General features: G+C 38.9%; 1 protein-coding gene across 2 annotated transcripts in view; it reads left to right on the plus strand.

The window, feature by feature from the left end:
- ptprub (protein tyrosine phosphatase receptor type Ub) overlaps positions 1–26,191 on the plus strand; it is a 487,258-nt gene that overhangs the window by 262,776 nt on the left and 198,291 nt on the right. For both annotated transcript variants that reach the window (XM_060922216.1, XM_060922217.1), the window contains exons 4-6: positions 17,303–17,378; positions 20,468–20,583; positions 25,179–25,353. In XM_060922216.1, the coding sequence (XP_060778199.1) occupies positions 17,303–17,378; positions 20,468–20,583; positions 25,179–25,353 (367 nt within the window). The remainder of the gene's footprint in view (positions 1–17,302; positions 17,379–20,467; positions 20,584–25,178; positions 25,354–26,191) is intronic.

The following is a 26,191-nucleotide window of genomic DNA, read 5'->3' on the forward strand; positions in this document are numbered from 1 at the left end:
TTTTCTTTTTCTGAACCCATATTCATTCCTTGCTCACTGTCTTTCTCCTCCTCCATATCATTCCTTTTTTACCTCTATGATTACATTCATGACAACAGTGCTTCAGACTCATAAATGTTTTAATTCTATTAGTAACAGCACTGACAAAAACTCTGGTTGTGTCAAAACCAAGTAAGGATGACTGTCTAAACAATAAAACAGTATTAATGACTACAGCAATATAAAGCAGAAAGTAAATGTGAAGATGATGCAATTTTCTTCATTTGTGCATTAAAATTAGCCTAGTAAACTAGACCCACCCGCCTAGCGGCCAAAAATATTTTTGCCTAGCGAATGGGTCTAGCCTCGCACCATATAAACAAAAACACCCCGGGCATCAAATCGTGCCCGCCAATCACAACGCAGGGTTTTTGTTTGGATTCTTTGGGCGGGCTTTTGCAGGAGTGACGACAAAGCTGCGTGACGCTGGAGAAAGCACAGCAGGAAAGATGGCTACGGCTAGTGAACAGCGCGCGTTTGACTCCGCTTTGGAATCAGTTTTAGAAGAATTAGACTTGGAGTTTTCGTTGAAACATGAGCAGGAAGAGGCTCTCCGCTCATTCCTTTTCAAGAAGGACGTTTTCGCTGTTTTGCCGACCGGCTATGGCAAAAGTCTGATCTACCAGCTGGCTCCGCTCGTAGCCAAAAGGATGGGGCTAGTTTGTACAGTACGAAGAATTAATAAACAGCTTTGAAACATTACTTTTTGATTGTTTCTTATTTTCCCGTTATTTTAAATTTAAGGGAAATTATTTCACCAAACACCACTAAATAAAAACTCTCAAAAACAGTTTAAGCAAACCCTTGAAAAACACTTGGAAAAAAAAAGTGTATGTGGTACAGACTCCAAACTTGTGGTCATTATCTCCAAACTTCTTAATATCTAGAACCTGTTTATTAATTAATACGCATTTTGAAAAATTATTTATTTCAAGGTCTCCCCCACTGCGCGCTCTGACTACGTCACAGTCACTGTTGCGCTGATTGGTCAGAGCGTTGGCCTATACGCACAGAGACAGTTTGAGGCTACGCTTACACTAGACCGTATCTGTCTCGTTTTCTTCGCGGATGCACTGTCCGTTTACATTAAACCGCCTGGAAACGGGAATCCGCCAGCGTCCACGTATTCAATCCAGATCGTGTCAGCTCCGGTGCTGTGTAAACATTCAAAATACGCGGATACGCTGTGCTGAGCTCTAGCTGGCGTCTCAGTGGACAACGTCACTGTGACATCCACCTTCCTGATTCGCTGGCGTTGGTCATGTGACGCGACTGCTGAAAAACGGCGCGGACTTCCGCCTTGTATCACCTTTCATTAAAGAGTATAAAAGTATGAAAATACTGCAAATACTGATGCAAATACTGCCCATTGTGTAGTTATGATTGTCTTTAGGCTTGCCATCCTTCCACTTGCAAGTAGTAAGTGATATGCGCTGGGATCTCACACACAGCGGCTCAGTCCCGAATCGTGGCTTGTGCACTTCACTCGCGCGCTGTGTGAGCTGCGCAGGGCCGGAGTGCGCACCCTCCAGAGGGCACTCGCTGTTCAGGGTGGAGTGATTTGGAGCGCAGGATGCCTGCGGAGCCGAGCGTATCCGCGTATTGGCGTTGCTGTGTGCACGGCTAATGGTTTTATTGTAAACGCGAATCGTTTTAAGAACGTTAATCTGATGATCCGCTGATTCGACGTAATGTAAACGTAGCCTGAAAGACAGCGGGTTGTCCCTACCCACCCCCGTCGGAAATGTCTACGGATCGAGGCCAGACTAAATATTCACATTTAGTCTGGCTTGCCAGGCTACATTAAAATGGTGATAAATGAAAAATTCCCAGGGGGTATAATAATTAGTTTTTAGTTATAAGTCTATAACCTTTACTTAATGTGTGATTCTAATGTTATATACGCTAACAATAGACTATAATTTCCTTTCATGGAATCATAAGCATAGCAATGTGTTTATCCAAATAAACAGGATGAAAAAGTAGAGACTTGAAAGTGCTGGCTGTAAGAAAAATAAGAAGCACTTCACATAGACACAGCACTGAATTGAAATTGGTTTAAATGCAAATGAGAAACATAACTTGGAAGTGTGTAATTCTGCATCATTGTGCTTATGGTGCAGCTTTTTAAGAGTAAGAATGCACAAACAGATTCTTCTCTCATTTGTCTTAACCTTTGATACCGTACCATAATTGATCCTACCTACTAAACTTTAACATTACACCTGGAGTTCAAAGTGTCAAAGCTGCTTATTCCTGACCTAAAATCATTTTCTGTCTTTAATATCCTAATGAATGTTATTGATAAGCTAAATGTGACCAGGATTGAAATACTTTATAAATGCAGACCAAAGCCATGCAAAGCATGTTGAACACGCTTTAAGTGTGTGTTCCAATACAATTCAGTATGCACGGTATGTACTTTCTCCTGATAATACTTCTCTCATCTTCCTCTCACTAACTCTCTCAGCTTATCTCCATATGCGCTGTGATGTGTATATACACATAGTGACAGTGAAGGTGCAGATAAAATGGTAGTTTTGTATCTGTTGCTCTGCTACATTTTAAACCCTGACCTACTCCTTTTTACCTTTTCCCCATCACTTCCTCTGCCTCCTGTTTCCAGGAATTTACCAGTCTTGTCTTAGCAGTCTGTCTTTTTTGTCCATCTCTCTCTTGTACACTCACATTCACAAAATTTGTTTTAAATTTTTTACAAGGTGCTTGCATTCCTTTATCAAGTATTGATGTGTTGTAAATGGCCTGATGCAATAAATATTTATTGCCTGTTTTCAGGTACAGTTGCTTTCTGTATGAAAAATTGTGCATGATGCATACGAAACTGCCCTAAACACACAGTTTTCGTGGCATGCACGTGACAACATGCCAAGTGTGTTGTGTGCAAATAGTAGACACTCAGTACGAAAACAGGGATTGCTGCTGAGAGTATATTTCAGTTGAAATGAAGGCGATAGGCAGTTTGCCATATGATTTTGTCTGCTTCCCTAAAACAGGTGTAAACTAGAAGGGCACTTGGTAGAGTGCATACCTCCACCAAGCCACAAATCAAAATCAAATCACTTGAACCTAGGATAATACTAAAGCTGCACACAAAATTTCATCAAAATCCATTCATTACTTTTTGAGTAATGTTGGGAATAGACAAAAAAAATCTAGATCCGCATACATATCTGGATTTGCACTAAAATCTAATCAATCGTTCCTTGGTCCATGGCTCACCTTTCCTCCAAAGTTCCAAAATCTGTTCACTACTTTTTGAGTAGCGTTGGGAACAGACAAACAAACAAATGGACGCGAAAACATAGTGCCATGCTTGTTGCTTGGATTTATTAATTTTTTCACTCATTCATAGGTTTTCATTATTCATCATCAAATGAATTTATTGAATAAAGAATATCCCTGAGAAAGAAAATAATTATTTAGTTAAGATAATTCTTGAATTATTTAATTAAGAACTATTCAGGAAAACTGTTTAATACTGGATTTTTTTTTCATTAGGCTGCTTTTGTCATGCAGATCTGGCAATAGTACATATGTCATAAATGCATACACATTTTTGGTGTGTTTGACAAAACATAGGCCTGCACAGCTCCATCATTCCACACTTGGAACAATGCATGCAGGCTTGAATTTATGTCTGACTTGCATCTTGATAGTATACTACCATGATGACATATGCCATGATGGTCTCTGAAACTGTTTTTCTCTGACTGCATGAGCCCAGTTTTAACCATGCTGGTATAAATTAATAATATATGGTATAAATTAATAAGTATTACTAATAAATGCTAATAACTAATAAATTTTATTCAGTGTGTGATAATACATTATAATAATGGTATAACAATAGACTACAATTTTCTTTCATGGAATCATAAACATGTAACTTATTAATGTATTTATTGAAATAGAAAGGATGAAAAAATGGAGACTCAGAAGTGCTGCAGTAAGAAAAATAAGAATCACTTCACACTGAATAGAAAATAACAGTGTTTATGGTTATTATTAATTTTTCAGTTTGGGCTTCTGGTTATAATGCTGGCTTTCACGCTACATATGTAGAAGAAAATGATTGTTCATTTTAATGCAGACATTTTATGTGATTTTTCGTGGCATATTTTCAAAGACATGCGGTTAGGTTAACATGAGGCAGCTATGGCCTGAGGTTGGGTTGAAATGCCCTTGAACAAGGCATCCAGCCAACAACTGCTCTTCAGGCACTGTAGCATAGCTGCCCACTGCTCTGGGTATGTGTGTGTGTGCTCATTGCTTATTTGTGTGTACGGTATGTGTGTTCACTGCTTCAGATGGGTTAAATGCATAGGTTAATTTTCACTGTGTGCTTAAGTCTGTGCTTGAGTGTACATGTGACAAACAAAGGCTTCTTGGCTTGGCTCCTTCTTCTTCATTACACATTTATATATACCCATAGAGTAGAGTGGGGGAAAAAGCCCCCCTTAAGGAAAATTCAGTTTTTTTCCAAGTTGAAATGAACCATGTGTTTAGTTTTAATCATAGTTTTTGACAACAGTGACATGAACAATAATGCCACCTAAAGTTTGCCTAAAGTTAATACTTCATTTTTTTTTTAAACAAAAACAAACATTGTGCCAAGGGGGCCTTTTACTCCCCCCCCCCCAGTGGGGTAAAAGGCACCCTGAGGTGGGGCAATAGGCCCCCTCACTCAAAAAAAGCTGTTTGGATAGCAAAAGTGTTTACTTAAGCCTATAATGTGAAAGAATCAAGAAAATATCCCTGAATTAATGAATAGATGCATTATTTTATTATATTTCACATTTTAATTTCAAATTTTTTTTATTTCAATTATTTTTAATATTAAGTTCAAATTACTTGCTTTACTCAACCAGGTAAGCGAGATGTTATTAAAAACTATGTATCTGCTATTCAGAAATGTATGAAATACAGTAATTATGATAAAAGGAAACGATGCCCCCTGGGGGCCATTTACCCTGCCATTAAGGGGGCGTTTTACCCCACAGACTACACTTTTACAAAAAAGGATCTTACTTTCAAAATGTGATTCAACTTTTTATACCTAATGTATTTTTTTTAACGTACTGACTTGTCTACTCATACCACATACACAGCTGTGATATCTGACGAAATAGCAGCTATCTAAACACAGTTTTACTGGTATCTGAAAATTATATCACTTACCATGAAATTTGATTTCTCTCCGCTGCGTTGCTGATATGCAATCCACAGTGGATATTTGTATATCCCCGTTGTCAAGCCAGTCCATAGCAACAATAGAAATGTAACTTTGCGCCATCTGGTGGTTATTTTGGGTAAAACAGACCGGGGGTGTATTACCCCACGGGGGCGTATTACCCCACTCTACTCTAAATATATGCACAAAATGCACTTCAATTAGTTGATTATGCTTATTTCTGCAGCATGCGCCATGGCTAGTACTTGTAGCTGGTGGAAGCACATTAAATTAAAAAAAAAATTCAACTTGATGGCTGTCTTTTTTTTTTTTTTTTTAAATCTCCCCAAGCCACAGCTGTAATCAAACCTAGCTTCACTAACATCTGAAAACAAGACTTTTTTTCAGACAATTTTCTAATCATTATACATAGAAAGACAGATAGAAGTCAGCCATAAGAAAAAATGAGATAGTTTATTTGCACATTATATGAAATAACTTATTTTGTGTAGTCTTTTTATTAATATAAAACAATTTGAAGTTCTAATGGCATATCAGCCAGATTAATTACCTTCACCTCAGTGATAGCTGCTAATGAATAATGAATGGAAAAACTAAAGAAAAAAATCAGCCATCTATGAGTTAGTCCCCTTTACTGTTGTGAAACCATTATGGTTAAGTCTTATAGCACAAGGTCTCATCATAGGCAAAATACTATTATGCATACATATAATAACATACACACTTACTGAAAGGTAGGTAGAACTGTTCATTCTTCTCAGTTTGATTTAATAAAGTCAAATATTTTGATTCTTTAATCAGATCTCTTCCAAACAGCATGCAATGTCAACAGAAAAGCTGTAGTTGCTGATAGTCAGTGTATACAAAATTAGTGTTTCTACATTTGTCCCTTTGTGAAATATGTACTTTGACTGGACCATGTATATTTAAACTCTTTGTTTCTAGTTTAACCTTCTGAGGCATTTTGAAAAATTAGTGATTGAGTACCCAGTCTACATACTTCATTGATGTTTATTGCACCCACTATCAAGGGCAGATTAAATTTGCTGTCAAGCGGCCTCAATTTGATAATCCAAATTTGAGCTGACACAGCATGTTTGTCGATCAATGAAATTTTAATTTGTATTGTCTGTGTTATGTCCCTGCAAAGCTTTCCTCAAGCCATTTCCTGTGTGACTCAAGTTCACCTGTTTGTTAAACATGCATAAAAAGACACATCATTTGGACTGCCTTACATGAGCATCAAATATTGTTGTAATCATTAAATTCATGATGAATAGTCCAACCTTGAAATAAGCAAATATGTGGTGTATTATGCGATATACTTGCCATCCATTCTATTTCTTGTAATGCAAGAACACAATAACATTGAGTAGTGCACCTCTAATTGGATCTGTGCTGGTTCCCGCTCCCTCCTCCGTCCTTTCCCTTTCATCTTCAGAGCCATGTTTGCCTGTTTGTTTCGACCGTAGAGTAAGTTGGCCCATTTAACAAATCATTTATATTGCTGGGCTAGCTATCAAATATTATTTACCTTATAAACTATAATGCAAAAAAGAATTGTTGAGTAGTCCAGAAAAAAATAATAAAATTTACATGTTTATTTTACCCATTTACAGTCAGTGCTGATGACCATTGTTTAAATACTTTAGAGAAATTTAGTATAAACTTGTCTAAAAGTTTGTGCAATGAGTCTGAAGAATTAAACCCTGCAAAAAATCCAACCTGCAGCAGGACTAGCATTGAAACCCCAAGGTTAAAAATTAATAATAAAAAAATAATCATTTAACTAGTTCACAGCACATAGCATGTAACCATGACAAAGTACCTAGTCTAGGGTTGCCACCTGTGTCTGACAAAAATCCTGGACATTTCGACCATCCAATCGACCTTTTTGCTTGTAAGCAACGGCGCCCTTCGCACATCTAACCCAAGACAAAAATCGCCCTTCTACGCTGAAATTGTATTGCTCTAATTAGTAAAAATGACGCTTTTGCTAGTTATTTGTTTAGTTAATTGCTTTACATAATAAAGCAGGTCATCATTATTTTGGTTTATTTCCAACAGTTTTTGGTTGTGGACACCTGGGAGCAGTAGTGGGCACAGGTAAAAGGGGAATACATAATTAAGTTCTGTTTGTTTGCTTATGTGGAATAAAAATAATTTTTCATTGTATCTAAGAATACCTGAATGTAACAATGTAAGGTGTAGTGTCAAACAGCTTACCTGATTGCTTAGAGTGTGGTGTGTGCTTTGTTTGTGCTTGCCTGTGCCTCGCTTGTGCTTGCCTGTGCCTCTGCTGCTCTTGGCTAAACAAATACATAGGAGGACATGTAACTGATATAACTGGGCACATACAGGAGTATGTACTACACTACACTATTTCATTTAATTCACCAAAACCTTACCTAATCTTCCATTTATATTTGGTGTTTTTCTTTGCTGCTGCTATGAGTCCTGGCTGATTTTCAATGAATGTCTTGAACTCAGTACAGGACAACTGAAAGTTTAGCCTGACTTGAAGCTCAGCCTTCACCACTGCAACAGAGAGTCTGTTTCTTTTATCAGTCCAAGCATCCTCCATTGCCCCTTTTCCACCAAAGCAGTTCCAGGGCTGGTTCAGGGCCAGTGCTTAGTTTGGAACCGGGTTTTCTGTTTCCACTGACAAAGAACTGGCTCTGGGGCCAGAAAAACCGGTTCCAGGCTCGCACCAACTCTCTGCTGGGCCAGAGGAAAGAACCGCTTATGTCAGCAGGGGGGGCGGAGTTGTTAAGACCAACAACAATAACAAGACCGCGAAAGATCGCCATTTTTAAGCGACGAGAAGCAGCAGCTGTACAAACGCGAAGTCAGCCATCATCATTATTATTGCTGTTGTTGTTGCTGCTGCTTCCGTGTTGTTTTTGCTTTGATATTCGCGCCAAGGTTTATGCAAACGTAGTGCCGTAACTGACGTATACAGCGACGTAACTGACGTATACAGCGACGTAATGACGTATTCAGCGACGTAATGACGTGGCTCCGCTTAGCACGGCGAGCTCGGAAAAGCAAACTGGTTCTCAGCTGGCTCGCAAGTTGAAATACACATTTTGCCCATTATGTACAAAAAAACGGGACATTCAGTGTCCCGGATTTTTATTTTTTTTTTTCCGGGACAGACCATGAAAATCCGGGACAGTCAGGAAAAACCGGGACAGGTGGCAACACTAACCTAGTCCCATGCTCACTCCTATTTGATGTTTCTGCCTCTTCACCACTGTCACGTGTCATCACCTGCAGACTGCTTAAATAAATCCATTGTTGAAGCATACTATGTGGCATCAGCCTTTTTCTCTCTTTTTGCCACACTTTCTCTGCAGGGTGGCATGGTGGTGTAGTGGTTAGCACTGTCGCAGCAAGAAGGTTCTGGGTTTGAGCCCGGTGGCTGACAGGGGCCTTTCTGTATGGAGTTTGCATGTTCTCCCCGTGTCTGCGTGGGTTTCCTCTGGGTGCGCCGGTTTCCCCCACAGTTCAAAGACATGCAGGCTAGGCTAATTGGTGACTCTAAATTGACCATAGATGTGAATGGTTGTTTGTCTCAATGTGTCAGCCCTGTGATAATCTGGCAACTTGTCCAGGGTGTACCCCACCTCTTGCCCATAGTCAGCTGAGATAGGAGCCAGCTTGCCTGCGACCCTGCACAGGATAAGCAGTTATGGATAATGGATGGATAGATAATGGATGGACTTTCTCTGCACCCCCACCCATAGGTATTCTTTATCCATGGTCTGGCAACAAGCACTATATACTTTTAACGAGTGCTAGATACCAACTGCCCAAGTGCTAGATGTTTTCAGTTGTGATAGTTGTGTTGTGTACAGTTGCCACTACGTATTACACCAGCCATGTCATTGCAACTAAGATGAGCTTTTGAATATCCCAAAGTTGGGAAGAAAAAAACAAACAAAAAAAGACAACCGACCCTCATAAGACCGGCCCATTGGGAAAATTCATGAACTTTCCGATGGTCATTCCACACCTGCCCATTATTTTATTTCAAATGCACCTTCCTAACCAATATTACTTTATGGATGTGTGTGAAGGGGGCTTTAATCAGTTCACCCCAATGGACACCAATTCTAAGGAGTAGTTTTCATCTGACATGACTGTCAGTGATAGGCTAAGTCTATAGTCTGGGCTAGAAAGAAATCAGCCATAGCTTGTCATATATGTATTTTTGTCTACAACAGTTGGTGGTCGCTTTGTTCTTGGTTTCACAAAAGTCAACACAAATCCACTTCAAGCCATTTGTTAACAGCAATTGAGATTTTAACCTTATTTTTAATTTTTTTTTCTCCTGTAAAACAAGCTTAGCTTTGCTAACCTGACTGGTTCTGCTCCACAAAGTTTCCCTGGTCTGGCATAAGAGTTCTCATTATTAACAGATTTATCTCATTATTAAATTTGCATTTCTATGTCAGTCCCAAGCTTTTACAACAGTTCTGTAGTTGACTATTTAATATTATACAACAGTTAGTTATGGTCAACTAATCATTGGTTGAGTGATGTTTCAAGAGTGCTGGCATTTCATGATAACATCACTGTGATGTTTCAGTGTGTATCACTCTGCTTGTTCATGTAAAATTCTGCTTCCTACTTTGAAAAGGTTACTACAGTAGTGTTACTGACATGGCAAGCAATACTTTTCAGGAGTATACCTTTTGACTTAAAGTATGAAAGCTTCTCAGGTGAAGAAGAAAAAGAAGAATGGATGCCAGTTTTACTGAAAGCACCTTTAGTGGGAATGTACAAATCAGTGTGAGCTAGCTAGCCATCTAGCCAATGCACTATAAAGTAAATGTGACTTCTTTGGGCTCTATTTCTGTTTGCAGAGAAAAAAAATGAATGGAACATTTAGCCATATTGTGTCCAAAATGTCACTTATTCGATTTTAATTTCCTATTTATTGAGCTGTTGTATAAAAGCAATAACACACTCAAGGTCATGCTGTTGTACTGAATATCAGCATGGCTGTGATTGTGCCTGCGACTGAATCATAGTCATGCTGATATTCAAGTACAACAGCAATCCCTCTCATGTGATATTACTTATATAGCTTATACATTTAGAAGCTGGTCCCAGGATTAGATATATCTTTGGTAAATTAAACATTAATGTTTGACACATTGCATGCATTTGACCCATGGTCTCTAGAGGAAAGATTCAGAGATGGTGTCACATTAGAGCAATAAAACAGGCTCTTTTGGGACTTGTTCCAATCTTTAGCTGTGTAGGCCTCCTGTAAAGCACTTCATTACCCAGCTAATCTAAAGCTGACTTCATGGCTCGGACTGCTTTTTCCCCAGCCAGCTGGCTAAGCTACATCCCTGCCTAAAGCCTCCCTACTACCCATCCTTCTTTCCAACCCAGCCAAGTCTCTCATCCTTCCTCAACAATCTCTCTAGCTCATGGAGACTTTCTCAGGCTGCATCTGGAATTGTTCAAGGATCCATTAGCTTACTTTAAGTCTGATTAACAAGCATGGCAGAGTTACCAAGAACCAGACCCAGGAGAGGAAAGATAAAATGTTCTGAAAAACCTTGAAGTTGAATAGATCTGCATGTGTCTGATACATGAAAAAAGGTTAACATTAACTAATTGCTCCCATGGGAGCTCAGTGAGTAAGGGCTTGCAAACATGACCAGAAGAGAATGAGTTCAGGTACCAGGACTTGTGTGAGCCTGAAGCTGGGTGACTGAAGTTTTCTAGCTTGTTCTATTTTGGCTGGGTCCCATGAACACACAGCTTAAATCTTAACTGCCTCCATTTGACTGTGATATGCAAAAATCATATGGATAAATACAATGTTGGTGAATGTTCTATAGCTTGATAGTTTGTATTGTATTTCTAACATTAATTACCATGACAGATATACCAATTTCTCAAGCATACCTTTACTAATTTACTTGAAAAATCCACCATGCTTGTTATACAACCCCGATTCCAAAAAAGCTGGGACGCCATATAAAATGTAAATAAAAACAGAATGTAATGCTTTGCAAATCCTTTTTGACCTATATTCAGTTGAATACAATACAAAGACAAGATATTCAATGGTCAAACTGATAAACTTTATTGTTTTTTGTAAATATACACTCATTGATGTGTATATTTGATGCCTGCAACACATTCCAAGAATGTTGGGACAGGGGCAACAAAAGACTGGAAGAGTTGTAGAATGCTCAAAAGACACCTCTTTGGAACAATCCACAGGAAAACAGGTTAATTGGTAACAGGTGATAGATAATGATTGGGTATGAAAGGGCATCCTCGAAAGGCTCAGTTGTTCACAAGCAAGGATGGGGCAAGGTTCACCACTTTGTGAAAAACTGCATGGGTGCATAGTCCAACAGTTTAAGAACAATGTTTTAGGGATTTCATCATCTACAATTCATGTCATCAAATCCAGAGAAATCTCTGCACGTAAAGACAAAGCAGAAAACCAACATTAAATGTCTGTGACCTTCAAGCCCTCTGGTGGCACTGCATTAAAACTGAAATGATTGTATAAAGGACATTACTACATGGGATCAGGAACAATTTGGAAAACCATTGGTGGTAAATACAGTTTGTGGCTGCATCTACAAATATAAGTTAAGACTCTACTATTCAGACCATCCAGAAATGCAGCTGTTTTCTCTGTGCCCAAGCTCATTTGAGATGGACTGACACAAAGTGGAAAATTGGTGTGTGGTCTGACGAATCCACATTTCAGATTGTTTTTGGAAATCATGGAGCTTGTGTCCTCCAGGCTAAATGGGAAAAGGAGCATCCAGATTGTTATCAGTGCAAAGTCCAAAAGCCAGCATCTGTGATAGTATGGGGGTATGTTAGTGCCCATGGAATGGGCAACTTGCACATCTGTGAAGGCACCATTAATGTGGAAAGATAATGCTGAAAGATACATATAAGTTTTGAAACAACACATGCTGCCATTGAGATGATGTCTTTTTCACGTATGTCCCTGCTTATTCCAGCAAGACCATGACAAGCTGCATTCTGCATGTGTTACAACATCATAAATTCATAGTAAAAGAGTATGGGTGTTAAACTGGCCTGCTTGCAATCCAAACCTGTCTTCCATTGAAAAGGTGTGGCACATTATGAAGCTCAAAATACAACAAATGAGACGACGGACTGTTGAGCAACTGAAATCATATATCAAGCAAGAATAGCAAAGAATTCTACTTTCAAAACTTCAAAAATAAGTCTCTTCAGTTCCCAAACACTTACCAAGCATTGTTAAAAGAAAAGGTGATGTAACACAATGGTAAACATGCCCCTGTCCCAACTTTTTTGGAACGTGTTGCAGTCATCAAATTAAGAATGAATGTATATTTATACAACCCCGATTCCAAAAAAGTTGGGACAAAGTACAAATTGTAAATTAAAACGGAATGCAATAATTTACAAATCTCAAAAACTGATATTGTATTCACAATAGAACATAGACAACATATCAAATGTCGAAAGTGAAACATTTTGAAATTTCATGCCAAATATTGGCTCATTTGAAATTTCATGACAGCAACACATCTCAAAAAAGTTGGGACAGGGGCAATAAGAGGCTGGAAAAGTTAAAGGTACAAAAAAGGAACAGCTGGAGGACCAAATTGCAACTCATTAGGTCAATTGGCAATCGGTCATTAACATGACTGGGTATAAAAAGAGCATCTTGGAGTGGCAGCGGCTCTCAGAAGTAAAGATGGGAAGAGGATCGCCAATCCCCCTAATTCTGCGCCCACAAATAGTGGAGCAATATCAGAAAGGAGTTCGACAGTGTAAAATTGCAAAGAGTTTGAACATATCATCATCTACAGTGCATAATATCATCAAAAGATTCAGAGACTCTGGAAGAATCTCTGTGCGTAAGGGTCAAGGCCGGAAAACCATACTTGGTGCCTGTGATCTTCGGGCCCTTAGACGGCACTGCATCACATACAGTGATGCTTCTGTATTGGAAATCACAAAATGGGCTCAGGAATATTTCCAGAGAACATTATCTGTGAACACAATTCACCGTGCCATCCGCCATTGCCAGCTAAAACTCTGTAGTTCAAAGAAGAAGCCGTATCTAAACATGATCCAGAAGCGCAGACGTCTTCTCTGGGCCAAGGCTCATTTAAAATGGACTGTGGCAAAGTGGAAAACTGTTCTGTGGTCAGACGAATCAAAATTTGAGGTTCTTTATGGAAATCAGGGACGCCATGTTATTCGGACTAAAGAGGAGAAGGACGACCCAAGTTGTTATCAGTGCTCAGTTCAGAGACCTGCATCTCTGATGGTATGGGGTTGCATTAGTGCGTGTGGCATGGGCAGCTTACACATCTGGAAAGACACCATCAATGCTGAAAGGTATATCCAGGTTCTAGAGCAACATATGCTCCCATCTAGACGACGTCTCTTTCAGGGAAGACCTTCCATTTTCCAACATGACAATGCCAAACCACATACTGCATCAATTACAGCATCATGGTTGCGTAGAAGAAGGGTCCGGGTACTGAACTGGCCAGCCTGCAGTCCAGATTTTTCACCCATAGAAAACATTTGGCGCATCATAAAACGGAAGATACGACAAAAAAGACCTAAGACAGTTGAGCAGCTAGAATCCTACATTAGACAAGAATGGGTTAGCATTCCTATCCCTAAACTTGAGCAACTTGTCTCCTCAGTCCCCCGATGTTAACAGACTGTTGTAAAGAGAAAAGGGTCTGTCTCACAGCGGTAAACATGGCCTTGTCCCAACTTTTTTGAGATGTGTTGTTGTCATGAAATTTAAAATCACCTAATTTTTCTCTTTAAATGATACATTTTCTCAGTTTAAACATTTGATATGTCATCTGTGTTCTATTCTGAATAAAATATGGAATTTTGAAACTTCCACATCATTGCATTCCGTTTTTATTTACAATTTGTACTTTGTCCCAACATTTTTGGAATCGGGGTTGTAAAAAATAACAATAAAGTTTCTGTTTAAACATTAAATATCTTGTCTTTGTATTGTATTCAACTGAATTTAGATTTTATTTGCATTTTCACAGCGTCCCAATGTTAGAATGCAGGCACTTACAGATGTGTGCGCGGAGGAGAGGAGAGTGCAGACTGACAACAAAGCCAAAACGAGAGAATGGAATCGGAGTTGGTAAACTAGTGAGGGTCAGGCGATTGGTGAACAACGTAGTGTAGGGAAGGCAAAGACTGAAAATGTGAGAGAAAATAGCAAAGGGGTCAGAAATATGAGAGGCAGTCAGAAAGGATACAAGGCTTGGTATGAACTCAGCTAGCAGGACAATACTTCGCACTGGAGTGTTTGTTTGGGGAGTTTAAATAGAGGGACAGGTAATTAAGGGGCGGCACGGTGGTGTAGTGGTTAGCACTGTCGCCTCACAGCAAGAAGGTACGGGTTCGAGCCCCGTGGCTGGCGAGGGCCTTTCTGTGCGGAGTTTGCATGTTCTCCCCGTGTCCGCGTGGGTTTCCTCTGGGTGCTCCGGTTTCCCCCACAGTCCAAAGACATGCAGGCTAGGTTAACTGGTGACTCTAAATTGACCATAGGTGTGAATGTGAGTGTGAATAGTTGTCTGTGTCAATGTGTCAGCCCTATGATGACCTGGCGACTTGTCCAGGGTGTACCCCGCCTTTCGCCCATAGTCAGCTGAGATAGGCTCCAGCTTGCCTGCGACCCTGTAGAACAGGATAAAGCGGCTAGAGATAATGAGATGAGAGAGGTAATTAAGGAAATGAGAGACAGCTGAGTTTCAGTAGGCTGGAGACAGAGGGCGCTGTGTGTCTTGGGAGCTGTAGTTCAGAGCATCCATGTTTGTAATTTGTTCCTTCTCAGTGGGTTTACTGACACCCAACTTTATTTAGAATTAGGGTTATAAAAAAGTTACTGCTTTTGATAACTCACTAAAGAGTTTTATAAACCTACTAATTGATATACAGTATCAATCAAAAGTTTGGACACACTCATTCATAGCAATGGGTAGGTGTGTCCACACTTTTGAACGGTACTGCAAACTTATCTGCGTTGGTCGTGTACATACATCTCATATGCACATAAAAGCAAGCTTAAATGAAGATGGACATCAGTCATTGAGGTTCTGTATGTTTATAAGCCACTGTTCTGAATGTTGGAAATTAAAAAGTGCAGAATGAAGTACTTCTGTTCTTCTTCAAGAGCAAAACATTGCATCAGTTTGCAGCTTTGGCTTCAGTGCACTCCGGGAGCACAGAGTGGGAAACTTGGCTTTCTGAGCTTGTGCATGGATTGGCGCTTCCACCGACTTTCTGGATCTGGCATTCCCTCTTTATTCATCTCCCTTTCCTCCCTCTCACTCCTCTGGGCACTTTTCTGAAATGCAGTTCATTTCACTGCATATGTTGGGATGGCTTTGGTTCATGCCAGGGTCAGGTTTGTGGTTTTGATGCTCTGTGGTGAAGCTGAGGCTTCCTTTCAGCCACATGAGCATCTCCGGCTTAATGCAGAGAAAATCTGGACAGGAGCAGACCATTTCAATGATATAGAGACTGACAGGATGAATTGCTTTTCCTTGCTGCATATGTATTAGTTTACTTGTCACCTGACCTTGTACAAAACCCCAATTCCACATATGTGGAAGAAAAAAAAGTGTATTTTCTGTGAAGGAAATTATCTTTTTTCAGATTTTGGATGCCCATTAAAAACACATTAAAAATAACACTTTCCTCCAAATAAGTAACTGTAAATTAGAGTAAGTTGGGTTCGGAAGGCAGACCTTAACCATAGCATCTAGGGACAAAATTTTTTATCTTAAAAGAATTATGCTTGCATGATATGATATTGTGACAGAAAAGAACTTCACATGTGCATAATCATATTTCACGTGTAAAATTTACACATTCATCTGTTTATTTTGTTCTTTTGCTTTTACACATCATTTATTGATTTTTACATGAGATTTTTAAGTACGTCGGGCTTGTGAGGTTTATATTTCTAACATTAATTCTTTTTTAAATGTGATCATATATGTGTGAGTTCATATGTGTAATCTTAGGGCAAGCAATGGCAAAACAGACTTTCACATGTTTTCTACAGTAATAGCATAGCATATGGAATATAAGTGATTTTTTGTAAGGGAGAGTAGTCTCATACTGTGACACCAATTAGCAAAAAATGACAAAGTTCAGTTGTTCTTTTGGCTGCAGAGTTAAGGGTCTCTGTTGTTGAAAATCTTTCCCTATTAAAGTTCAATCAAGTTGAATATAAAGTGTTCAGATATCCGTGTTAAAATGACCCAGAGGTTCTGCTCAGCTGGTAGACAGTAAACAGCAACAAAAAAAATAGTCTTTCTGTGGCAGGGATTATGAGAAACAATAACTTTGATGGTGTGTGTGGACAGCCTCACTGTCTAGCTTCGGGAGTGCAAACAATAGCCCTACCCCCATCTGTAATAACATCTCATCATCGTTGTCGTACGTGCCATATCGATTTGATTTCATTGCACTGTGCTGGCTGTCCTTCGTGTCTGGATAGCATGGAGCCTCTCTCTGGTCCCCGGAGACCTGTGTCTCTTCCTCTAGCATTATGAGTGAGTGTGTGTTTGTGTATGTGGCACGAGCAGAATGAGAACCATGCATCACACTGCACATAGAGCACTCCTGATGAGGCCATTATTTCTTTATTTCTTTCAGGCCTCAGGGACCCTTAAAAGAGTCAGTGTCTATTCTTCCTCTCTCTCTGATTCTCAGTATGGAACTGTCAGGGTTTCATTTGCTTGTATGCAGCAGACAGATGAGAGCAGTTCTTTTTTTGCCTTTGCAACAGCTATCCATTTCTTGTCTACCTTTTGTTGCTCACATTTGTTGTAGTGGACCATTTCAGTGCTGCAATTAGATGGCTTAAATTAGATAGAGGATTGTTTCAGTAATAAAGGGATGTGATTTAATGGATCCTCATTTAAGTTCTTGTTTGTAATGTTTTCATGTATTTTGTTTGAGAGAAAAGATGTTTACAATTATTTTCCCTCTGTTTAGGTATTGCTGGAGGCGACTGTAGACCGTTGGGGCTATATTGCTGTGGACGACATCTTGCTGCTGAACTATCCCTGCTGTAAGTAGCATAGCCATGGTCAGCATGTGTGAGTGTGAATGAGGAAGAGGACAAGTTCAAAACCAGGAGGCAATTTTCACATCGTGCATTTCATTTACTGTTGTAGCCTTGCAGGGTGCAGCTGGTCCTTCTCTTTGAGATGAGGAGCTGTAATCTTCTGCCCCATGTCAGAAATCATCAGCAATACATGGTTTGTGAGGAATAAAGGAATATGGTCTTTCATGTGCTTTTCCAATAGTCGAATTAAAGTATTTGCTGCTTTCAGGGTTTCACTTTTTAATCTTTAACTGGTGTAATTTATCTATTTATTTTACATTTATCATAGTATAATGTGCTGGCTGTCTTTTGTCATGCAAACTCTGTGTATGCAAGGCGTGTATATTTGTATTCTGCTTGCTTTCTTGTTAGCAGAAGCCTGCTGTTCCTCAGTGGGAAATGGGCTCAGAGAGCATGTGGACTTTGGAGATCATACAGAGCAAGATCAGAGCAGTGAGCACTAGCTGTGAGGGAGTGTGTGATGTGTTGTCATCACGAGAACCATGAAGGTCTTAAATACAGAGCACTGAGATGCAGTATAACCCATAGGCTATTACTTTATAATCCACCAGAGCTTCCCATGGTTATAAAGTATTTCAAGAATGCTGGTGGATATTAGTGTTTTATGGCTTTACATAATACCATTGGTATTTAAATGATAAAACACAAGATTAGGAATGAAACTGATACATTAAAAAAAATGAATTTAAAAAATATATTTATGTTATCACAGTTTTGAGAACCGATTTGTTCCCTCAAAAATGTACTGCAAAAATAATTATAAAAATACTACAGACACACAAATCAATTAACAAAATGTGCTGCACAATTAGTCTTCTTGCACATAGTAGTAGTGTTTTACTGACTGTAATGGAAGAGGTGCAGTTTACATAATTTAGATACAGCATATTTATTGTTATTTAGATTTCACATTTAGGTAGTATTTAGATTTCATACAGCTGCTTGATTACTCAAATGCTAATTTACATTCCTTCTGTAAAAAGGCATTAATTATTTTTATATGAGGCATGTGTTAATGAATTATTATATAGCATCATTGTTATTATATGAACATGTTTCATTTTATGTGAATATTCATCATATTTAATATATGTGTAAATGCCCTGAAATTCTATAATTTCATGTGATTTTCATAGGAGTACAGAGGTAAAACACCAATAACTGCATCACTGTACAATTACTGCTAGACAGTACTGTATATTACTCCCAGGTGTAGCTCAGATTGCTGCTTAGGGCTGAATATGTGGTCTGTCAGTGGGGTGAGAGGCTGGCTTGGTGTTAACATGCCAGCTGATGGCCCCAAAGGGACATCTAAGAGCCTGCAGCTTCATTAAATGCACTAATACCTATTCATTTTTAAACAGTGCTGATAAACTACTTTTAGTTGGTCATAAAGTCGACTTCTAAACAATGAAACACCAGATGCAGTGGTCAAGGAAGTCCTTCATGGCAAAGCCTTTCACCTCCTGCTATTTCACCCACATCCCCACCTCTTCCACTTCCTGCGGGCAGCAGATGGCATCATTTCAACCCCACTGTGCCCATTAAATAATTAAGACTCTCATCAGGACCTCAGCACACTGTCGAGCATGGCACAGGGCCAGGATGTAGAAATTTGGCATGGTGACTAAAAGGAAAGGTAGAGAAAGGAAAAAAAGAGAGAGAACCTAACGTGCGATCAGCACATTGCAATTCTAGACAAGGTGCTAAGCAGGCATGGCATTTCTGATGGGCATTCTTACACCAGTACCTGACCACAGTATTTAAATGTGCCAATAACACTGCAGGGGGCAAAACACAATTAAAAAAATAATTAAGATGTAGAAATGGAATGTGTGTCTTAGCACAAAATGAGTTTGCCTAAAATGCTTTAAAAATACAAATCCTTAAAAACAGACTGCTGTTTGTATTTCCTTTCATGTTTGTGTGCCTATTGAGCACAGAATATGAATTATAAATCAAGCATAAAAGACCAGTGTTTTCACAAGAAGCTGGGCTTCCTGCTGGTTACAAATGCTGCAGCCATGTCACCCGCCTTTTTTGTACAAACAAATTCCTGGAATAATGTTCATATGCTGTCAGAAAGAAAGAAAAAAACCCACCCAAGCTACTCTTTATTCTGTTTCTTTCTGTTTCCCAGCCAGTTTTCCTGTGCTGCGTGTGATTGATTTAGCATACCCTTATTCATATTCAGTACTGACTACTGTAACCCATAGCATTGCATCAGGTGGCAGGTGGGAAAAATAATGGCAGAGTTAATCACAGTGTTTAAGGTGTAAAGACAAGTCCCACACACAGCTAATCACCTTGTCTAACTGGAACTTTCCTAATGAAACGAGAAGGTTCCAAAAACTCGGTTATTGCTGCTTTTCATGCTTTAAAATGTAAAAATCTCTATTAAAATGCATTTCACTCCATAAAAATCTACATCTGAAACATATTAGGTATGCATGAATAAAGTGAATGTATGTCAGATATATGCAGATCATGTCCCATGTTCTTTTATGCCCAGCGTTATTTGTGAAATGTTGATTTAATGTTTTTGAGCAGCATTTCTATCTCATGAGGAAACTAAAACTTTTTAATCTCAGTGAGTCACTGTGGATGAAAAAAAAAACAGGTTTACAAATGGATAATTGTTGATTTATGCTTTGAATGCTACTGTATATCTGAATTTTATTTCTAAGACATAAAAATACTGAAACATCAAAAATAATATTTCATATTTACATTTTAAACTAGGAATCATATAGCTCATACTTTGGCATTTTGACCTATTTCTCCCAGGCAGCCAAACTGGAGTATATCAAAATGTCTTTCTAAAAAACCTTTATATTAATAATAAAATAGGTGAGATAAGTTGGGTTGCCTGCTTTAACCAGTGTGCCTGACTTGGATAAAGCAGCCCACTGAGTAAAATTACATTTGTGCCACACATTAACGTTCTATTTGGACAAATGCTTGGAAATAGATGAGTTTGCAGATGGATAATTGGATCACCTAATCTCTGCTCTGTCTGTGCTTTCCTTTAGATAAAGCCCCCCACTTTTCTCGCCTGGGGGATGTGGAGGTCAATGCTGGACAGAATGCCACTTTCCAGTGTGTGGCAGCAGGAAGAGCATCAGAGGCAGAGAAATTTTTACTGGAGGTGAGTACAGCTTCATGACAACAGAGATTACTCTCTTTCCAGCGAGGCGTCTTTTGTGACACACATAGATCATCACCGTGGATTTGTCAATAAAAATTCTGCACCAGAGACCAGAATCCCTGGTTTAATTTCTCATTTATGTATTCATGCTCTTTGTCAAGCCCATAGATGCCCTCACAGCAATTTATAGAGTTTTGTTGATTTGCTGGACCACATGAAGGGCCATATTTAGAGTTCAGTTACACATATAAAGTGAAGAGTTAATACTGAAATTGCACACATCAGTAATCAGATATCTTGTTTCTTTATAGGAGTGTATTGAATTAATCAAAACACTGGCGTTATTTTTTTTTTAAAATTGAACTCCAAATAGTGATTCAAAAACATGATATAATAGCCCACATCCCACACACTCACATTCCAATTTCATGACCTTGATTTAGTTCAGTTTGCAGTGATTCATGTGTAATTGCGACTAGGACTAGTCAAGTGATATATCCGCAATATACTGGACTCCTACTAGGTGTTTATTTCTCTTTCATATATCATCATATTTGTCTTTTCATAGCTTATTCTAATTGTCTCTTGTTTTTATGGTGCATCATATTACATTTGACAGCAAAGACAAAAAAAACAACTCTTTTTTCCTAATTCTGTCTGCATTTTCTATCCCTGATTTTTTTTTTTACTGCTTGTGTTTTAAGGCAAGGATGTAGATGCTTTTGAAAATACACAGTTCAGATACTTCTATTCAACACACAGGTGATTTGAAAATCGACTTAAAGAGATGCATAACTGCTCTACGAGTAGAAGTAACCTTCCACTAAATATACTTTACAAGATTTACAGCTGTCATATCATTTGTCATATACCATCTGTGCAGTAACGATTATATTATATTATATTATATTATATTATATTATATTATATTATATTATATTATATTATATTATAGCGGGGGCGGCACGGTGGTGTAGTGGTTAGCGCTGTCGCCTCACAGCAAGAAGGTCTGGGTTCGAGCCCCGTGGCCGGCGAGGGCCTTTCTGTGCAGAGTTTGCGTGTTCTCCCCGTGTCCGCGTGGGTTTCCTCCGGGTGCTCCGGTTTCCCCCACAGTCCAAAGACATGCAGGTTAAGTTAACTGGTGACTCTAAATTGACCGTAGGTGTGAATGTGAGTGTGAATGGTTGTCTGTGTCTCTGTGTCAGCCCTGTGATGACCTGGCAACTTGTCCAGGGTGTACCCCACCTTTCACCCGTAGTCAGCTGGGATAGGCTCCAGCTTGCCTGTGACCCTGTAGAACAGGATAATGCAGCTAGAGATAATGAGATGAGATATTATATTAGTCCAATATGAATGGCATGGTGATGCAACTGGTAGCATTGAGCTCCAGGGTCTCCAGTTTGGGTTACTGTCTGTTTTGAGTTTTGCATGTTCTCTCTGTGTCCATGTGGGTTTCTTCTGGATTCTCCAGTTTTCTTCCACCTCTGCTCTAAATTGACATTTGATGTGTGTGTGTGTGTGTGCACGCGTGCATGTTCATTTCGATTAATTGGCGTCCTATCCGAGGTGTGTCCCAACCTCTGGACCTCCACCGCAAACCTGTGGAATTCCCCTGTGCAAAAAGCAAGGCTCATTAGGACAAAATCTAGTGGACAGCCTGAACAGAAGAGTGGAGGTTATTGTAATAGCAAGGGGGGATATTAAATCTGGAATGGGATGTTCAAAAACCACCTATAGTTGTGATTGTCAGGTGTCAACAAACTATTGGCCATATAGTGGATTGTTATATTATATTATATTATATTATATTATATTATATTATATTATATTATATTATATTATATTATATTATATTATATTATATTATATTACACAGTGGGACTGCCATATCCACAGAGGATATATTTTAAGATCTCACGTGGATAGCTGAAACCACAGATAGTAGCAAACCATGTATAAGCTAAAGCCTGTTGTGTACATACATATCTATTATAAAGTGTAATTTATAAATTTGATAAAATAATACAATAATAACAATATACTATAATAAAGTGATGTAAATGTGCTCTCTCTCTCTCTCTCTCTCTCTCTCTCTCTCCCTCCCCCCGGATTCTGACATTGACGTTTCCACTTAATATTTACTGTATATCATGTTTGAGGTGCAGAGATAGATGAAAGTGTGGAAACCTTTTATTTACACAGGATAGTCAAAGCAACAAAGAACACCAGGCATGAAAATACAACAGCAGAAGTGAGGAAAACAATGTGCATTGATATGGAAAATAAAAACAAACCCAAGACAAACTAACAGAAGCTGGGGTTTAAATAAGGCAAGTAATAAGTGAAAAAAGTGAAAGCAGGTGTACTTGGTTAATGCTGTGGCTAGAGCATGGGCAACTACATCATGGTGCATTGCATTCTGGGTGTGTAGTTTGAGGGGTCATGCTTGTATGCTTGAGCGAGTCAGCGGATACGATGGTTCCACTGTACAAGCAAAACTGTTATAAGTAGCCTTTGCTTTACATTTCCACTTCATATTTCTGGCCAGGGGTAAACTGCAGATAACTGAAACCGTGGTTACCAAATCAGCAAATACGGTGGTCCCACTGTATTATATAAGTGTTAGTCTCTGACACATGTCTCATTGGGGGTTAGGAAACTCAGTCAAAAATGAAATCAGATCTATGATGATATTACATTTCAAGGACAAGGATGAATGCTTGTGGTTACATGCTGTCATTTTGGCACATTAAACACTTTCAAGGTCTCTGAAATCTGCCCTGCTCATGCAGTGGGAGACATATGGCCACCCCTTCACCACCCCCATAGCATTTCTCTTGTGAACCTAGTTTGTGTTTTTGCTTTAGTCATAAAAAACGTGCTGACTTCTGTCAAACAAATGGACCACTTTGTCATCTGCACTACAATTAGCCCAAACAAATCTCTTCATCTCACTGTTTATCCTTCCTTATAGCTGCTAATTCAATGAGTGATGTAATTGTAGGGTAAAACAAAGAAAGATAATAGTGAGCCCTCAAAACTTGATGTTTGTTGTGAGCTTTGTGGTTACCATGACTATAACCAGTATAATAACATCAGTTTTGTTTGTGAGATTTTAAAGGAACAGTCCACCGTACTTCCATAATGAAATATGTTCTTCTCTGAATTGAGACGAGCTGATCCGTACCTCTCCGAGCTTTGTGCGACCTCCCAGTCAGTCAGACGCGCTGTTACTCCTGTTAGCAATGTAGCTAGGCTCAGCATGGCCAATGGTATTTTTTGGGGCTGTAGTTAGATGCGACCAAACTCTTCCACGTTTTTCCTGTTTACATAGGTTTATATGACCAGTGACATGAAACAAAGTTCAGTTACACAAATTGAAACGTGGCGATTTTCTATGCTATGGAAAGTCCACACTATAATGACAGGCGTACTAACACCTTCTGCGCGCCACGTTTCAATTTGTGTAACTGAACTTTGTTTCATGTCACTGGTCATATAAACCTATGTAAACAGGAAAAACGTGGAAGAGTTTGGTCGCATCTAACTACAGCCCCAAAAAATACCATCGGCCATGCTGAGCCTAGCTACATTGCTAACAGGAGTAACAGCGCGTCTGACTGACTGGGAGGTCGCACAAAGCTCGGAGAGGTACGGATCAGCTCGTCTCAATTCAGAGAAGAACATATTTCATTATGGAAGTACGGTGGACTGTTCCTTTAAGGCCAGGATTGTGTGGTGTTCTGCATATTACTTCAACCCTTCAATAAAGAAACACAGTGGGTTGTTCAGTGTGACAGTGTGATTGACAGACACACACTAGTTGTCCAAAGTAGTGATTCCTCTTCATAGAAGGGAAGGTAGAAAATGTTGATTATACAGTAGGCTCCTATTCACACGCAAGAACACAGTTTTATGATGTGAATCACAAGGATAAGGGATGCTTTTGCTGAGCCCCACGTAATTCCTTCCATATGACTGTGATTCATTCCTTGCTTCCTTCATTTCTTACTTTTTGACGTCCATCGGATTCAGTCTTGCAGATATGACATAGTTATCCTGAGCTATTTTCTATGCCTTACTCAAGGCTATAGCTCAAAATACAACAATTATAACTCTTTTCCGAGAGCAAACCTAATCAAATAAAAATTGTTGGGTTTTTTCATGCATGAAATGTGCTTTTTTTTCTTCTAAATATTAAGTTGTTAGGTTTGACCATATCTAATACTGTTATGTGATTTCTTTTAAAATAGTAACTAGTGTCAAGCCTAGCCCTAATCATATTATTTCCCTCTAATTCCATGCATTAACATTTCCTCTAAAGTTAGATGCATGACAATTCATTGGGCTGTTTTTATTATTATTATTATTATTATTATTATTATTAATTTGTTATTTTTACTGGTCAGCCATGTTTTGCTGTGTCCTGATATTACAGGAATACAGAAACAGCAGGCCTGTTAGCTGACTATGAGCTTCTGTTCAAACACATTTTATGCCCTCAATGTTTAAACAGACATTTAAATGGTAATGCATGTTTGCATCTGTTGTGAGTGGATAATATAATATTTACTCACGCCTTTTATCCACTCTAGCGACACAATGGTGAGGTATCCTCAGGTGGCTCAGTCAAGCACCTGGGCCGCAATCGTTTTTCAGTGTCCTTCCAGCTGGAGGACGTCCAGAGGCCTGAGCAGGACCTCTACCGCTGTGTCACACAGTCCTCCAGAGGCTCTGGTGTTTCTAACTTTGCTGAGCTCATTGTTAAAGGTAAGGATCCTTCCTTCCTTTCTTCTGTCCTTCATTCCTTCCTTTATGTTCTATTGTCATTTAAATACCTTGAATAGTCACAACAAATTATTTTATATGGCTGAAGACAAAGCCACACACTGTGGTACACATTCATTTATGATTATAGTAAATGCAAATTTGTTGATGACATGATGATAAAGGAGTTAACGTCTATATATTTCATGTACGATGTTGCAGTATGGATAATGCAGACAGTATTTAATTACTGTGTGTTTGTGTAGAAGTTGCTGACAGCAGGATCTGGTTAAAAGGAAGGTTTCAGCGAAAATTAAATCAAGTTTTTTAATTCATCAATTTTTATTAAGACCTGAACTTTTGCTTTAAGGCTAGCTAACATATAATACACTTCTGACATCCAATTATCATCACATAACTCAACAGGGAAATGTGTAATTATTCATTGCAGTAAACAAGAAAACTGTTCAAATGTTCAAACACATTGCCACAGAGATCTGTGATGCTCAGTAGGTTGGTTGTCAAACCCTCAGTATTAAATGTACAGTAGGAGTGGTGTTGTGATTTAGTCTAGGTGAAATGTCATTGCAGTCAACATGCTCTGTACAACCTGGCTTAAACTGTTATGCTGCCTCATTAAGTGTGGTAAAAGCAGACTATTTAAGTTATCACATGAAGCTTTGTACTGAAGTTCTGTGCGCAGCATGGGCTCTGCTGATAAGTAGGTTAAGTGTCTAATAAGCTTGCAGTTTTGGAAGAAAAACTCACACATGAAGATACTTAACTGATCTTCCTGCTGAAAATAAGAAATTACAGCCGAGAAGAGAAATGCTAACTAATT

This window comes from Neoarius graeffei, chromosome 5, assembly GCF_027579695.1.
Source record: "Neoarius graeffei isolate fNeoGra1 chromosome 5, fNeoGra1.pri, whole genome shotgun sequence".
Taxonomy (NCBI): Eukaryota; Metazoa; Chordata; class Actinopteri; order Siluriformes; family Ariidae; genus Neoarius; species Neoarius graeffei.